At 42.2% G+C, this 16,419-nt stretch overlaps 1 protein-coding gene and 1 pseudogene across 2 annotated transcripts in view; both read right to left on the bottom strand.

The window, feature by feature from the left end:
- The window catches only part of STAB2 (stabilin 2), a 158,314-nt gene extending 146,364 nt beyond the window's left edge, over positions 1 to 11,950 (bottom strand). The window contains exons 1-3 of the mRNA XM_082666494.1: positions 11,889 to 11,950; positions 7,825 to 7,958; positions 5,238 to 5,353 (exon numbers count right to left, since the gene is read on the bottom strand). Coding sequence (XP_082522620.1) covers positions 5,238 to 5,353; positions 7,825 to 7,886 — 178 coding nt within the window. The 5' untranslated portion in view covers positions 7,887 to 7,958; positions 11,889 to 11,950. The remainder of the gene's footprint in view (positions 1 to 5,237; positions 5,354 to 7,824; positions 7,959 to 11,888) is intronic.
- Positions 11,951 to 15,122: 3,172 nt separating this feature from the next.
- LOC309830072 (non-selective voltage-gated ion channel VDAC3-like) lies at positions 15,123 to 15,937 on the bottom strand (annotated as a pseudogene). The gene has a single exon. The product of its transcript is annotated as a non-selective voltage-gated ion channel VDAC3-like (transcript).
- Between the last annotated feature and the right edge of the window lie 482 nt (positions 15,938 to 16,419).

Raw genomic sequence — 16,419 nt, 5'->3', positions numbered from 1 at the left:
AATAAAAAGTTTAAAGTAAAAGTGTACATTTCTTTCCTGCTTCTCAAATCACTTTCTATCACCTCAGGTCCCCATCAGGCAAAAAAAGATGGTAAAAACTGACATTCTCAGCAACCACACTTGAAAGAGCTCTTCCAGAATCTGTTCGAAGGGCACATTTCTAAGGCCTGGTGGAGGGCTCAAGCGGCTGATAAGGCTGTTTTCAATAATTATCACATTTCCCTTTGGTCACTGCTACTCTGGGGGTCTCTTGCATCGTGACTTTGCTCACGCAGGAGGCTTACCCCTGACAAGCTGTCAGCAAATCATCAGCTGTTCTGTTCCTTTAAAGGCAGATAATGAACTTCCTGGCCAGGAAGAGGCCAGGGACCTCCCTGTAACTTTATCTCCCAGGAACTCCAGAAGTGGCTACTAGTGTCACCACCTTTGTTTCAAAGCCTGGTGCACAGTGCTAGGCAGAGACTATGTCCTGGTTTTTAAAAATGGTAAATATTCCATTGATAGCTCTGGTTGGAACTGTCTGCCTGGGAAACTGTTGTGAAAATAGGTTCCTCACGTGAACTCAGCATTATTTATGCCTCACCGACTGGTTTCAAATCCACGTAGTCCATTTTCTGCAACCCAGGCAGTGAACGGCAGGGAACATACAAGAGGAAAGAAAAAGAGGTCTGGAAATGCAAATAACATGATGAAAAAAAATAAATGTGCATAATTTGATGACACTGGCCTCACAGAGCATCAAGACCATTTTCCTCTGAAATAATCAGACTGTTTTGGCCAAAATCAAGTTTCTGTGTAACCCTCTGCCCACATTCTTTTTCCATTACTCTGAGTTTTTGCACAGATCTGTTACCGTTCACCATGGGATAATAAAGAACTGGGATGTTCAAATTTTAAAAAAGTATTTCCTCTGAAACAGAATATTGGTTGTTCAAATGTGATTTAAGTTTCAAGCTTAAAAATATGTTTCTCTGCTAATAACACACATATGAGACTCCCATATGCAGATCTGACAAAGCTGTAGAAGTTTCAATGAGGGAAAAGCAAGTTAAACCTGAGTAGAAACACCTTCCTTACATCAGGATGACATATTTTTTCCTCAGGTGAGAATTCATGCCTTATTCCTAACTTTAGAAGATAACTAATTTTTTTCATTGTGCTTCTCTTTGTTTTCTAAGTTTTCGGAATTGATCGTCGAGTTTTCTGGTTTTGAATAAGGTACTATTAAAATAATTTAAAAAGTAACCCAGGGCTTCCCTGGTGGCGCAGTGGTTGAGAGTCCGCCTGCCGATTCAGGGGACGCGGGTTCATTCCCCGGTCCGGGAAGATCCCACATGCCGCGGAGCGGCTGGGCCCGTGAGCCATGGCCGCTGGGCCTGGGCGTCCGGAGCCTGTGCTCCGCAACGGGAGAGGCCACAACAGTGAGAGGCCCGCGTACTGGAAAGAAAAAAAAATAAAAATAAATAACCCAGAGGTGTTAAGTGTGAATGTCTTTGTCAGTGCATCAGAAAGGAAGTGGGTTCTGCCCTTGACTTGGAAAGAAGGCTATTCCAGAGCTTGTGCTTCCTCAAAAAGAAAGATGAACATACGTCAGCAGCTCCAAAATGGGCTTATCCTTGCAGAAATGTACAGCGATAGCCAAGATCTCACTTGTCATCACCACAGAGTGGGAGACGTGAAATACGTGGCAGAGTAGAGCATTGATCTCTTTCCTGAGCCAAAGGAAGGAAGTCTTTTGAGACATTTAGTATGTTTGGGAGATGAAGATAAAGGGAAGTGCCCTTTTGCCCCAATGAGAGGACAGCCTTGGTTTTCGCGTTTTGCTTCTCTGGCCTCGAGACCTATCACAAGGAAAGACCTGAACATTCAAGGAACCCTGCAGACTCCTTTGACTGTAGGGGTGAGTAGTGCACAATTTTTGCATAGCCCAGAGCGATGCATGAAACCCACTGAAGATCCTGAATCCTGTTGGCTGCGCCTATTTTTTCGAGTAACCCACTGTTTAAGAAGGGCTCAGGGAAAGGGAGTCACTTTATTCGCCTCTCATGATCAGAGGTCTGTTTTGATTGTGATTCGCTCATTCATTTATTCATAAAATGTCTACAGAGTGCCTTCTTTATGTTATAGACTCCGCTAAGTACTTTCCTCTATATTGAGGTTTTAAAATCCCTCCTAGAGTTTTGTAGAGTAGGACTTTTTACCCGCATTTGACAGCTCAGGAGACTTGGAGAAGCAGCAAGTCATTCTGTCATTCACTACGCTGGATGTGCTCACTTTCATTACTGCATCTTAGACAAAGCCTTTTCTTGTCTACGGTGTGTCTAATTAACTTAAGATCACATTAGTTTCCATGGGTTAGAAAGAGAAAAGCAAATAAAAAATTCAATTTTATTCTGATGACTATATGAACTGGATGTGACCATGACCCTATCTGATGCTAAAAAAGTTCGTGAACTCTGGGTTAATCGCTTGATTCTGATGTGACAAATGCTTTGAAACATAAAGTGCCCGTGTGCTGGGGTGAAACAGAGCAGAGTGGTTAACACAGAAGGGCCAGGGTATCCTAAACCCCAAAACCTTGACCTTTCCAGGGTAAGGAGCATAATCCAGACATTGACTGGGAAGGCTGAAGGGACCTACCAATCGAAAGAGAAACTGCAATGCTCAACATCGCTCATCATCAGGGAAATGCAAATCAAAACCACAATGAGATGTCACCTCACACCTGCCAGAACGGCTATCACCAAAAAAACACAGATAACAAATGTTGGCGAGGATGTGGTGAAAAGGAAACCTTCGTACACTGTTGGTGGGGATGTAAATTTGTGTAGCCCCTGTGGAAAACTGTATGGAGGTTCCTCAAAAAAAATAAAAACAGAACTACCATATGATCCAGCAACTCCACTCCTGGGTATATGTCTGGGAAAAACAAAAACACTAATTCGAAAAAGACATGCACCCCAATATTCATAGCAGCATTATTTACAATTACCAAGATATGAAAGCAATCTAAGTATCCGTCAACAGACGACTGCATAAAGAAGATGAGGTGTATATACACACACACACACACACACACACACACACACACACACAATGGAATATGACTCAGCCATAAAAAAAGAATGAAATTTTGCCATTTGCAACAACATGGATGAACTTGGAGGGTATTATGCTCAGCAAAATAAGTCAGACAGAGAAAAACAAATACTGTAAGATATCACTTATATGTGGAGTCTAAAAAATACAACAAACTAGTGAATATAAGCAACCTCACAGATATAGAGAATAAACTAGTGGTTACCAGTGGGGGAAAAGAAAGGGGGGAGGGGCAATACTGGGGTAGCAGATTCAGAGGTACAAACTATTAGGTATAAAATAAGTTACAATTATTGTACAACACAGGGAACATAGCCAGTATTTTATAACTCTAAGTGGAGTGTAACCTTTAAAGATTGTGAATCACTATATTGTATACCTGTAACATATAATATTGTACAGCAGCTATACCTCAATTTAAAAAAATGGGGGGCCTCCCGGGTGGCGCAGTAGTTAAGAATCCACCTGCCAGTGCAGGGGACACAGGTTTGAGCCCTGGTCTGGGAAGATCCCACATGCTGCGGAGCAACTAAGCCCATGTGCCACAACTACGGAGCCTGTGCTCTAGAGCCCACGAGCCACAACTACTGAGCCCAAGCGCCACATCTACTGAAGCCCACGCACTCTAGAGCCTGTGTTCTGCAACAAGAGAAGCCACCGCGACGAGAAGCCCGCACACCGCAACGAAGACTAGCCCCCGCTCGCTGCGACTAGAGAAAGCCCACGCACAGCAACGAAGACCCAACACAGCCAAAAATAATAAATAAATAAAAATAAAAAAATTTATATAAAAAATAATAAAAAAATTAAAAAATGGGAAAAAATAAAATACAAAATACAGAACAAAAGAGAAATTAGAAACACGTTGGGGACTCTACCTCTCTCTTTTTCTTTTTTTAAGACAAGTTCTGCTCCAGGCAGTGGGACAGAGTAGAAAGAGAGCAGGCTTTGGTGCCAGGAAGCCCTGAACTTGAACTTGCTTCACTTACCAGCCCGAAGGAGACAGAGATCATCTTTAAATCAGATTCCTCATAGGAAAAATGGGGATAAAAAAGTCTAACTTAAAGTTTAGCTTTAAGAATGAAATGATTATATAGGCCAACTACTTCTCTATTATCTAATGTCAGCAATATGGAGTAAATGGATACTATTATTCATTTAATCATTAGTTAAGAAAATAGGAGGAAACATTATGCATATAATGTGGGCTCAACTATTTAGAAGCCATATGGAAAAAGAAAAACACCAAGGAAATAAGCCAAACTACTTATAGTTTTCTATGTGCGGCAGAATACAGGTCACTATTTTTTCTTTCTTTAAACCTTTCTAAACTTTACAAGCTGTGTACAATTTGCTTATGTTATTTCAACGAGAAAAACAAAGCAAAAGAGAAGTAATCTCTCCCTTTAAGTATTTAGATCCTTAAGGAGATGTTTTCATTACATCTTAGAAGATGGAAAACAAATGGTAAATTCATGATTAAAACGCCTGATTTTTACTATCACTCCTGCCCCAAAAGGGATCTCACGTAATTTGCACGTCATATCAGGGACTTAGTCACTACTTGAGTGTTAACATCTTTAATCAGGATAGAAGTTCAATTTCAGCTGACAGATGCTATGCTTGACCAGAGGAGTCTAACTATACCATTGACTCAGGTTTGATTAGTGGTTTTTCTTACAATGGAACCTGACCATTACAGAGTTTGATATTGCATCCTAAGACAAAGTTTTAGAAGAGTTAATGATTATCTTGGTTGCTAAACAATAACTACAGTCTTTGAGGTACTGTAATCAAATATTTTCTTAAAGAAAATTGTATTGAGGTTATAATAGCCCAGCAGTCTTACTTCCTCTCTATGGTCAATAATCTTTTTTATAGAAATGGATATCCTTTCAATTGTCCCCTTTTCTGACTTGTAAAGGAATTGTCTTAAAGAGAGATCTCTAAATGGAGGAAAGCAGATATCGATATAAAAGCTGACAGGGCTAGAAAGATTTTCTACATATAGACGGAAATGGAAATTTCTAGAAAAAGATGCTAACATTCTCTTTTATCAGGCTTCCTTCCTCTTGATTTTCTGTAAAACGAGACATTGAGAACCAAATACCATCAAAGGAAAGTGTTGTGACACTTACCCATGCAGTCTGGGCCCCAGTGGCCTGGACAGCACTGAGGCTGGAGATAGTCCTTCCTACAGATATGGCGGCATCCAGGGAGAGACAGCGAGTATGTTCTGACCTCAAAGGTGTACCTTGGAGGGTAAAGAGAGGACATTAACCCATAATTAGGGCAACACAGTGAACTCTGGGCAGCGAGATTTCCATAGATTTTTATTTAGGCCTTTATACTTGCGTGTATTTTAAAATATGTAGATTGAGCACATTTTGCTTCCTAGGTAAAATAAAGCATGATCATGATTCATCCTTAATTGTAAGAAACGTGAAAAAATCAGGGAAGGATGAAAGTAAGGGTGAGATATCTAAAATGTTAGAAGTGAGGTTAGTAGATGAAAGAAATGATGCTAGGTTCTAGGCACATACTAGAGGTGGGCTTCAGACTTGTCACTGAGTGTCCTAGCAGCCAATGCAAGAAGGGAAAGATCAAGAGTTTTGTGATGCACAGTACCTGGGGATTTAAAATAAACTGACCATTCAGGATTTGCACATGTTTTGCATATACCATAGATAGAAAATTTCTGTGAGAGGTGTTGTAATGTAGTGAGCAAAATTTGCCACGGTTTTCTTGCTATAATCGTGAGTTCCTTAGAACCGTTTTTGTACCACCAGCTGAGGAACAGTTCTGGAATAGCTAGTCTACAGAGGTTAAATGCTTGTCTATTTACAGGGATCTCTGTATGGATGACTTATTCTAGGACTTGACTTCAGTATATCTAGAGCCATGAATATCATTTCTTACTATGGGGCTGTTAAGAATAGTGTGATGGTGAGTTCAAGGTTGTGCTCCTAAACCAGTCCCTGGAATGTAGCTGATTCACCAAAGAGCTACTGGCTTTATGGGCAGTCGAGTTGGAGATAGAGTTGATGATTTCTTTGAAAGGTTGAGCATATTGGCAGGGACATCTCTTCACAAAGAAAGGGACAGGGGGAGCCCAAGAGAGAACCAAACTGTCCCCTCAAGAACAAGTCCTGGCATAGAAAACAAACCTATGGTTACCAAAGGGGAAAGTGGGAGGGGGGAGGATAAATTAGGAGTTTGGGATTAACAGATACACACTACTATATATAAAATAGATAAATAATAAGGACCTACTGTATAACACAGGGAACTGTATTCAGTATCTTGTAATAAACTATAAGGGAAAAGAATATGAAAAAGAATATATATATGTATATTTATAATTGAATCACTTTGCTGTACACCTGAAACTAACACAACATTGGAGTTCAACTACAATTTAAAAAATTTATATAAAAACACCAGCCTTGGGTTTGTTTCAGCATAGCTGAATGACAGATCAAAGTTCTCAATTCTAAAACAGACAGCCTGAATGCAATAATCTTATCTGCTGTGTGTGTGGGAAGTGGGGGGAAGGTGGGGTGGGATACACAACCAAATACGCACTTTGGCCGTGAAAATAAAAAATCAGTATAAAGAGTTCTCAGTAAAGTCCCCATATAATTTTAACCTTGAACCCCAAAGCTTTCTGATGTACTTTCTCAGGGGATCTGGTTACAAATGTATGCCCACTTTGGTAACTAAGTGGTTAACTGCTGTGTATGCTTGCTAATTCCAGGCCAGGTAATGTTGGGAAACGTCTATTAAAAATGATGACTTGGGGTTTTAGGCTATAGCACAGTCGCATTAAGCAAATGTGAATTTAAAACAGTGTGATCTCACAGTGTTAATGGTTTCATTTTACACAAAATTCTTCTAATTCTTCACCCCTGAATTAAAAACAAACTCATTGAGTACTAATTTTTGAATTAGTAGACTGAGTAAATTAAAATTTGTGTTTGCATTTGAGCTGCATGGCTGCATCCACGAGCTGGCAGGCAGAACTGCTTGTCATCCTTTGCAAGGATTAACCTTGAATTATGAGAGCTTTGAATCATAAGAGGGCTTCAAAAATGCTACACTCACATACAATGCAAGAAAGCTGTAATTCCTTTGTCTCCCTTCTTTGGGTTCTAATTAGTATCAGGGTGCATAGCTAGTTTGTAAGATGACTATCAGACCCAAGGCTTTTAACATGTTCTGACTAGAACCTTTTCCAAAGGAAACAAACCCCAGATTTTCAAAATAAAGAAGGGCAAGATGAAGGCAGAATATTTTGGTGCAATTTTGTATGAAAACATGAATTGTAATATATTTTTTAGACTCAAAGTCATAGTTGTAAGTTACTTAAGTTTGGGTTCAATATAACCTTAGAGTAAGAGAAAATCATGGAAATGCTTCGTAGTTTTTTTTTTTTTTTTCCCGGTACGCGGGCCTCTCACTGTTGTGACCTCTCCCGTTGCGGAGCACAGGCTCCGGACGCGCAGGCTCAGTGGCCATGGCTCACGGGCCCAGCCGCTCCGCGGCATGTGGGATCCTCCTGGACTACGGCACGAACCCGTATCCCCTACATCGGCAGGCGGACTCTCAAGCACTGCCCCACCAGGGAAGCCCGCTTCGTAGTTTTTGAATTGGGAGGTTTCAATCTGGATTCACAATCCTTTGAGTTCCAAGACTCCAGCACACATATTTTCTCATAATGGGTACCTGCAATCTCGGATCCCTATGGTGCCATTGGTAATCTTGGTGTAACCATCTGGGCATTTCATTCCAAAGTTGAATGAGCAGGATCGGCACTCAGTCCTAATTGTAAGGCGAGACTTCTTATCACATCTTTTTGCCTGTGAAAACATTACAAAAAAAATCAAGTCCCATTAGCAGAGCCTGGGTTGACCAATCTTCTCCATTAGCTTCATGTAAATGAAACGACAGGGATGGCAAGGAGGTTGATTGGTAATGACTGGTGGGTCTTTCCCTCTTATCTGCAAGGAGTGTTGGAATCAACAAGCAATGTCTACCACGGCTGTGGGCAAGGGAAGGTGCTGCTTATACCACCCACTTGCCATAACTGATCTCAAGTCTGGAGTCTAGCAAAGGAGAGCAATGTCGCTATTTACACATATCCAAATGCGAAACCGGAAGTATACGGCAGGGTACACTTTTCAAATGGGAAATTGTAAGCAGGTTATTCAAGATCAATTGATCACAGATCAATAGGTCTCAAGAATATTCTTTCAGCATTGATTCCATAGGAATAGTCTAGTTTGGGTGCTAAATGCTGTGAAGCATACAGTTCCTGCTCCAAAGATGTTTGCAATCTTTTGATGATAATCCAGCTAGAACGTGGGTTACGTAAGAGCAGAGATCTTTTCCTGTCTTGTTCTCTGCTGTACCTTAAGCACCTAGAGCAGCGTCTAGCACATAGTAGTGCTTAGTAAATATTTGACTTTTTTTTTAATAGATCTTTATTGGAGTTAATTGCTTCACAATACTGTGTTAGTTTCTGTTGTACAACAAAGTGAGTCAGCCATATGCATACATATGTCCCCACATCCCCTCCCTCTTGCGTCTCCCTCCCACCCTCCCTGTCCCACCCCTCTAGATCATCGCAAAGCACGGAGCTGATCTCCCTGTGCTATGCGGCTGCTTCCCACTAGCTAACTACTTTACATTCGGTAGTGTATATATGTTGATGCTACTCTCACTTCGCCCCAGTTTCCCCCTCCCACCCCGTGTCCTCAAGTCCATTCTCTATGTCTACAACTTTAATTCCTGCCCTGCAGCTAGGTTCATCAGTGCCCCCCCTTTTTTTTTTTAGATTCCATATATATGCATTAGCATGTCGTATTTGTTTTTCTCTTTCTTACTTACTTCACCCTGTATGACAGACCCTAGGTCCACCCACCTCATTACAAATAGCTCAATTTCGTTTCTTTTTAGGGCTGAGTAATATTCCATTGTATATATGTGCCACATCTTCTTGGTCCATTCGTCTGTCAATGGACATCTGAATGAATGACTTGTGGGAAATCACAGACACACTAGAAATAATCACTTGGCAACATCAGGTGGCAGAGAATTCACTGTTAAAATGAATGACACAGATACACTTTGGCCTCGTCTTCAGGATCCCTTGTGCGCGATCCTGTTGCTGATCCTTCATGGATATGATCCTCTTTCTCAAGTTTCCTTCATCTCCCCATCAAGCTTAAGAAGCAGCAGCTTTGTAGGATGAAGAGACACTGAACTTGAGGCTCAGAAGACCTAAGTTTAGAATCAACTTTTGTATGTTGCTAAGCATACAGTCTTGAATGAATTCCTTACTTTTTGCCATCATCTGTAAAGGGGGGATACGAATAACCACCCTGCAGGTTACTGAGACCTGAGTGATATAACACGCGCAAATCACCTAGTCCAGTATCTAGAATATCATAGGCCATAAATGCTTGTTCCTGTGACATTTCTGTTCTTACCTGTGTTTGGCTTGTTGCCTCTCCTCATCGGAGTGTTCTTTCCCCTCCCCTTGGCTATCCACACCTCAACACCCTGTGTAACACCACGTCCACAAAACCACACTCATTTCTCTTCCTTTTCTCAACTTCTCCCTATGGCTGGACAGTGGAGCACATTCTGTTGTCTTTCTCTCCACTTAAAAACCCCTTGCTGGAGAGGACCACTTCTCCTATTTCTTTGTCATCCCACAGCTTATCCCCTGGGCCCAGCATTAGGTTACGGGTGGTGGGAAAATAACTACTTCTAAGTTCATTGAAATACGTAAAGGCTGCCTAAGAAGAAAGCTTACATTTACAGGGCAATATATGGTTATGCACACTTCCAAAGGCATCATCTTATTTGATCTTGACCACCCTAAAGACAAGTAGGGGAGGTATCATCATCCTCATTTTAGTGGGGAGAAAACTGAGGTGGGGGTAGGTCCAGTGACTTGCCCAAGGTCACACTGTCAGTTAGTGGCCTTATGATTCCTTGATCAGTCATTGCTCTTCCCCATACTGTACAGTGGTTTATAGAAAACAAAATCTGTTTTTACTGGCAGCTTTCATTTGGTGATCATTATGAACCAAAACAACACTAGAATGTTCTTTGTGAAATAATAAAAGCCGCTCTTAGATATTGTTTGAATTGATTCCCTTTAATGGTTAGGGCATACCTACACTTCTTTTAAGTAGGATTTTCTTTACATTAGGGTTTCCCATTTGGACAAGTTTATGGGGTGACAGTACTTTCTCTTTTCTTAGTAAGCCAGTATACTCTCTCTTCAAGGAACCCCTCGATCTTCAGACTGTCCTTTTCCAATGGAAAGGCTCATTCTCTCTCTCACACAGTCCCGTCTAAAAAGTAAACTCAGCTTTAAAATCAGTCAAGGCCTGACTTGTATACTAAAGCAAGCACTCCACAATGATGATGATGGTGGTGACGTGGATGATAATGACTGCTGTCTGTGGAGCAATGATGGGGAGAAACTGAGGCTTAGAGGGACCAAGTAACATGCTCAGGGTTCAACAGCTAGTAAGCCATGGAGCAGTGACTGGTCCTCAAATAGCTGTTAAACAAAGAGAAGCCCCAGTTCAAACGTGCCCCTATCTAACCTCATAGCTGGAGCACTTAACCCTTATGCCATCTTCCAATGTTTCAGTGAAAAACCTCATCAGAGTATAGCCAACTGGAGTAAAACTGGTGTTGATAAAAATGTGTCTGGCACAAAACAGATTCACAGATACAGGGAACAGAATCGTGGTTGCGAAGGGGGTGGGGGGATAGGGGAGGGATGGACTGGGAGCCTGGGGTTGGCAGATGCAAACTATTCTATGGAGAATGGATAAATCACAAGGTCCTACTGTACGGCACAGAGACCTATGCTCAGTATCTTGTGATAAACCATAATGGAAAGGAATATGAAAGAAGAGTGTATATGTATGTAAAACTAATTGCCTGGCACAGATGCAGAATCATGGTTATGTTTTATTATTAATAGAGCAGAAATCCTATCTCGTGAAATACATTTTAAATAAATCACTCAGATTGCCTCTCACATACCTCCGCTTTATTTACTTTTAGTTTTGTCTGTGCAGCATGCAGGATCTTAGTTCCCCACCCAGGGATTGAACCCATGCCCCCTGCTGTGGAAGCATGGAGTCCTAACCACTGGACTGCCAGGAGAGTCCCTCCCATACCCTCCTTTAGCCTGGACTTGCTGCAGAACTGGTATTGAACCTGCTATAGGATGACAGCTCACGCGAGCCTGCTGGGCAGGCAGGAGTGCTGGCGTCATTCACGAGGACTGGCCATTCGACTGCCCTGGGTACTTCTGCTCAACTCGCGGTAGGTAGATGGATGGATTCCCGGCACATTTGGTGACACTGTGTTTCTCCATCAGTTATCAGCCAACCTGGAATTCCCCAGAGCTCCTCTCTACTCAGCTCTCTACAGCCATTGTTATTTTCTACATTCAGAATGATGCAATGGGAGGTATTCAGTAAAGCAGACTGACAAAAAGGATAGCAAAATCCACAATAGATAGAGGGATGTTAGCACTTAAATCAGAGATCCCAACAATGGCATTTTAACGCAGGAATAGAACTGGGTTCGCACCCCTTCGGACAGATCCCCATTAGAATCCTATTCTCCACAAGCTTTCTATTTTGTGAAGTCCAGATAGTACCATTTACCTAGCACAACGTAGGAAAGCAAAAAAGTTTATGTACACAATCGTGAACGTAAACACATTTAAAAAAACGCAAGTTTCATCTTACCTGCTCTGCAGTCTCAGGCAGGGAACAGAGAGTTTGTGCCGCCAATCCAAGAAAAAGAAGTATTAAAATTTGTAGCATGGTGAGGAAATATTTGCTTCTTCTCCACGTCAGGCACCTGTCAGGACTATTTAGCTACATTAACTTAGTCTGATGAACGCCCAGTGAATTCTTTCTCATTTCAGTGTTTGCTTTTAAATCTCTTCCTCTCCTTTTCCTGGATTGAAACAGATGATCTGTGAGAACTGCCTCTAGACAGGAAAAATGGCCAATCTAGGGGTCGTGGTGAAATCGGCCACTCTCAACTGTATACACGTCTGGCTCAGTGACAGGATATCCTCGAGGCACTCAGGCAGAGACAGGGGTCAGAATTTTTGCTGCCTTATGAAACTCCCAAGAAAAGGCTCCTGCCTCCTACTGCCCTGCCCATCCGCCTCTGGTCCTGCCTACTTCTGGCCCCAGGCCCTGCCAACATTCACGCAGCCATACCATGGAAAACTGCAGGCCTCTCCCCCTGAATGCAAAGGTCTGAGCTTGCCATCAGGCAGTTTAAGCAGGGATGCCCATAAATGGGCACAGTTCCAGGCATGGAGGGGATGTTGCAGAAGGCCGGGTCCTTGACTTGGACGAGGATGGTGGCAAACTCTACCACAAAGAAATGTCTCTTTGCAGATGCCATTGGTTGGGTTTTTGACCCATCCTCTCCCCTATTCCAGGTCACTTCAGTAACAAATAACTGAGTCTACAGATCTCATCTTACCCTTGGAGGCCCGGATCTAATGGCATCTCTTCCAAGAAGGCTTCCTGTCCTGCTCCTCCAATATCATCTTGGAGACCTTCCCAGCATTTTGCGCATCATTCTACAAAAGCCCAGTCATATCCATCATAATTCTCTGGTTTATATGTCTGTCTCCTGTGCCCAGTTGTGAATTCCTTGCAGAGAGGGGCTAGCCTTCATCTTCTGTGTCCCCAGCAGCTTAGAGCAGAGACCTGCATTTGAAAGTAAGAAAAATAACAATAGCCAACATTTGTTGAAAACTTACTATGTGCTTCTCACTATGTTAGACTTCTCCATGGATTAACTATTTAATCCTCATAATTCTTGGTGAAATAGGATTGTTCTCCCCATTTTATAGATGTGGCAACTGAGGCAGAGAGGTTAGGCAACAACTTTTCCAAGGTCACACAGCTAGTAAGTGAGGATCCAGTTTTCAAACTGGGTGACGCTAGATCCAGTACTGTTAACCACTACCCTCTACTGCTTAAAACAATAGCTAATGAATAAATAGCAGGTGGTGCTCCGATCTCATTGACATGATAGAAAACTGTCAGGCCGAGTAACACAAAGGATAACTTCTGTGCTAATCAACAAGACAGGCTTATGAGGGTACATCTCATGACACTGAGTCGATTGGGAGACTGGCAGTTAGAGACTAGCTTTGGTTAAATAATCCTTACTCTGCAAAATCTTTCTCTCTGGATTTTTGAAATAACATTACATTATATTGATCAATAATCCAAGAAAATTCTGGTACAGATGAGCCCTTCAGAGGCTAACCCAAAGGTCTGAATGAGAAGACGCCAGATGAGGAAGTCCTTACAATCCCATGGTTCGGTGGATTTCAACCTCATTTAGAATTTTGGAGAAGCTTAATTTTTTTTTTTTTCCAATGTCTACCCTACTTCAGAACAATCAGATCAGTACGTCTGGGGGTGGGGCACAGAAATCGTATTTTTCAAAGCTTCCTAGGTGATTCCACTTGCATGGATGACTGCTGCTTAAGGAAAACATTTTATTGTGTGAAGTCAATGAGATTGAGGTTAATCTGTTATAGCAGCTGTGTTACCTTAACTAATACGTGAAGGAGAGAAATTGGAAGCTTTTTTTCTGATTGTTTTCTCTCTGAAGAACATGGATAAGTGTCTGGGTCTTGGAATGGGTTAGATTCCTGGAGGGGGGAGAATGAACCATACTTGCATTTCCTAAATAGTTGTGGAAGATGCTGCAGGGGGTGCTGGGGAAGAATTCTATCAGATAATTTGGAAGACCCTGCCTCTGCCATCCCTTTCTTAGGGATTGACCATGCTGGTTAGCTCATTAAAGGTTCTGAGACATCCCTCAGTAAAACATAAGGTAACAAAACCAAACAAAAACAGTTCAACTTTGCTTAAGGCAGTATTTTCCAGAACTTTTAGACCAAGGGATGTTTTCTCTTTGCAAACTAACCTTAGCACCTCCAGATCTATGTTCTATTGCTCTTGCAATACTAGGGAAATACTATCCTAGATTTTAGCAGGTTGAATGTTGCATTTTTAAATTACCAGGATGTAGAAGTTTGCTTGCCAGGGGCCGTGGGGATTCCGCAGTTCAGGACCTGTTCATAGACTTTATCTACTAGTTGCATTAGAAACATTTCTAAATACGTGGATTTGTTTAGGAATTGAATAGTTTTATTTCTGTGAGGCTCATTTGATTGCTATGAACAGAGGTTCTTCAAGTTATTTCAAATCCCTACCACCGCCTCCCTGCAATGAACAAGTGCTTAAAATGGTGCCTAGCACATAGTGGGTGCTCAACCATTCTTAATATTATTATTAGAATATGCTAATGTCACAGACAACAGCTACACAAATCTACACCCTTAGCCCAGTGTAGCTGTGAGGTAGCTCTGGATTTCCTCTGTCCCGGGTTGACGCAGTTCTGCTGATCTGTGTGTCCCTCACGGGGTGGCATGTCATTTTCTCTACTGCGGTCCATATTCCTTTTTGCTGATTGTTATAGTTTGTCTCTTAACCATTCAAAGTTGTTTTCAGACAAGGATTTTTTTTTTTCCCAAATGTGTTGGGTTTATTTTACTCTGATGCAAAACCAAAGATTCCACTATCGCACAGAGACCAATATATTACAAGGTCATGAAAAAGTGGTGCAGGACGTGTGGACAACTGGAGGGTCAGGTCATCTCCTTTGTAACATGACACTACACCGTCGCCGAGCAACACACTGAAAATAACACTGCGGGACTGAACTGAAATGTGGCACGAACATGACAACTTCCGGGCATGCCTTCAAGCACCTCCCTTAGGATGGACTTGATATCTGGGCTTCAGTGTGGGGAGGATTACAGTTCTTTGGAAGAATAAAAAGTTCACACTTTTGAAATTTCACAGAAGAATTTTAAGGCCAAAACATAGTGGGTTCATTTCTTACCACCTCCAGGGACAAAGCTGATACTTTATTCAAAACCACATTAAGCTTCTAGTTCAAATCCCAGCCCGACCTTGTGTCCTCCTGCACTGAAGTTCTTTCCATGGATGAGAGCTGACAGGGTCAGTTTCACTCCTGGTTGAAGGGCCTGAGTACAACCCAGTCCAATCAGGCTGGCATTATTTACTTTAGCAGATAGAGAAGTTCTACAATCCAGCTTGTACTTAGCAGCGATGCCGAAACGTGTGTTGTTCCTGCCTGCCGTCCACACGAGGTTTATTGATGTTTCAATCTTCTTGTTCACCTTCTGGGAGATCCACCCTCCAAATTCAATGCCATCGTTCATGTGAGTATGCAGCTGGTAGTCTGCGGCCCTGTAACCCAGGGTGAAATTATTCTGTGACAGTTTCGATTTGGCTGTGTCTAAACTCATCTGATAGCCAGCAAGCCAACCTTCAAAGGCCAACACAGCCCAGCCATAGATGGTTTGTCCAGAAAAATCTATATCAACATTATTGCCAAGACTGAAACAATCCTGTTTATAGGAGGCCTTCAATTTCCCACTCTTCTTTCCTGTGTTCGGGACAAATATGGTATCGAGTGTCAGTTTCAACCCTTGAGTTGAACTTATGCCTTGAGTTTAATGAACTTGAGTTGAGTTTCAATTTATTCTCCAAAGAGATTTCTGCCCCAAAGTATTGTCTGTGTTCTACTTTGGGGTGAAGGTCAGCCCATACTTACAAATCTTGTATTTGGTTTCTAGGTTGCCTAATGCTTTCCCTGTAACAGTGTAAGCATGACCAGAAGTAGAAAATTCCACTCCACTACATAGATCTATTTTGACCATGCTAAACCCATATCCTTTGCTGAAGACATCCTCGGCAGACTTTCCTAGGTCACAGTAAGACGGCGTGTTACACGTATCTCTGACGGGATGGCCCGTCCGCTCCGCCAAGGCACCGCTGAAGCCAGACGAGGATTTTAAATCAACAATACTACACAGGTAGTTTGTCCTCTCCAGTATCCCCTACTACGCTGCACTTAAGACCTGGGAATGGCTTTCTCCTGCCCAGGGCTGCCCTCCTGCTCTCTCATTGCTTCCTCCTTATGCCCCCCTTGACTAGTACTCACCTCCTTTGCCCCCGCGATCTGTCTTCAGCGGTGACAACATGAGAGGTGAGAGTTTCCTCTTGGGTGAGAGGATTAATTTCCTGATTGGAATGTGGAGACTTTTCCCATATTGGAAAAGGCAAAAGAGGGGCTGGGACGCTTCCTGGGTAATACTGTTGTGCATTCCCTATGGCTATAGCATCCTGAGTTGTCAGTGGT

This window comes from Grampus griseus (genome assembly GCF_964374135.1).
Source record: "Grampus griseus genome assembly, chromosome: 11".
NCBI lineage: Eukaryota > Metazoa > Chordata > Mammalia > Artiodactyla > Delphinidae > Grampus > Grampus griseus.
This window is presented reverse-complemented; position numbering and strand designations above follow the sequence as displayed.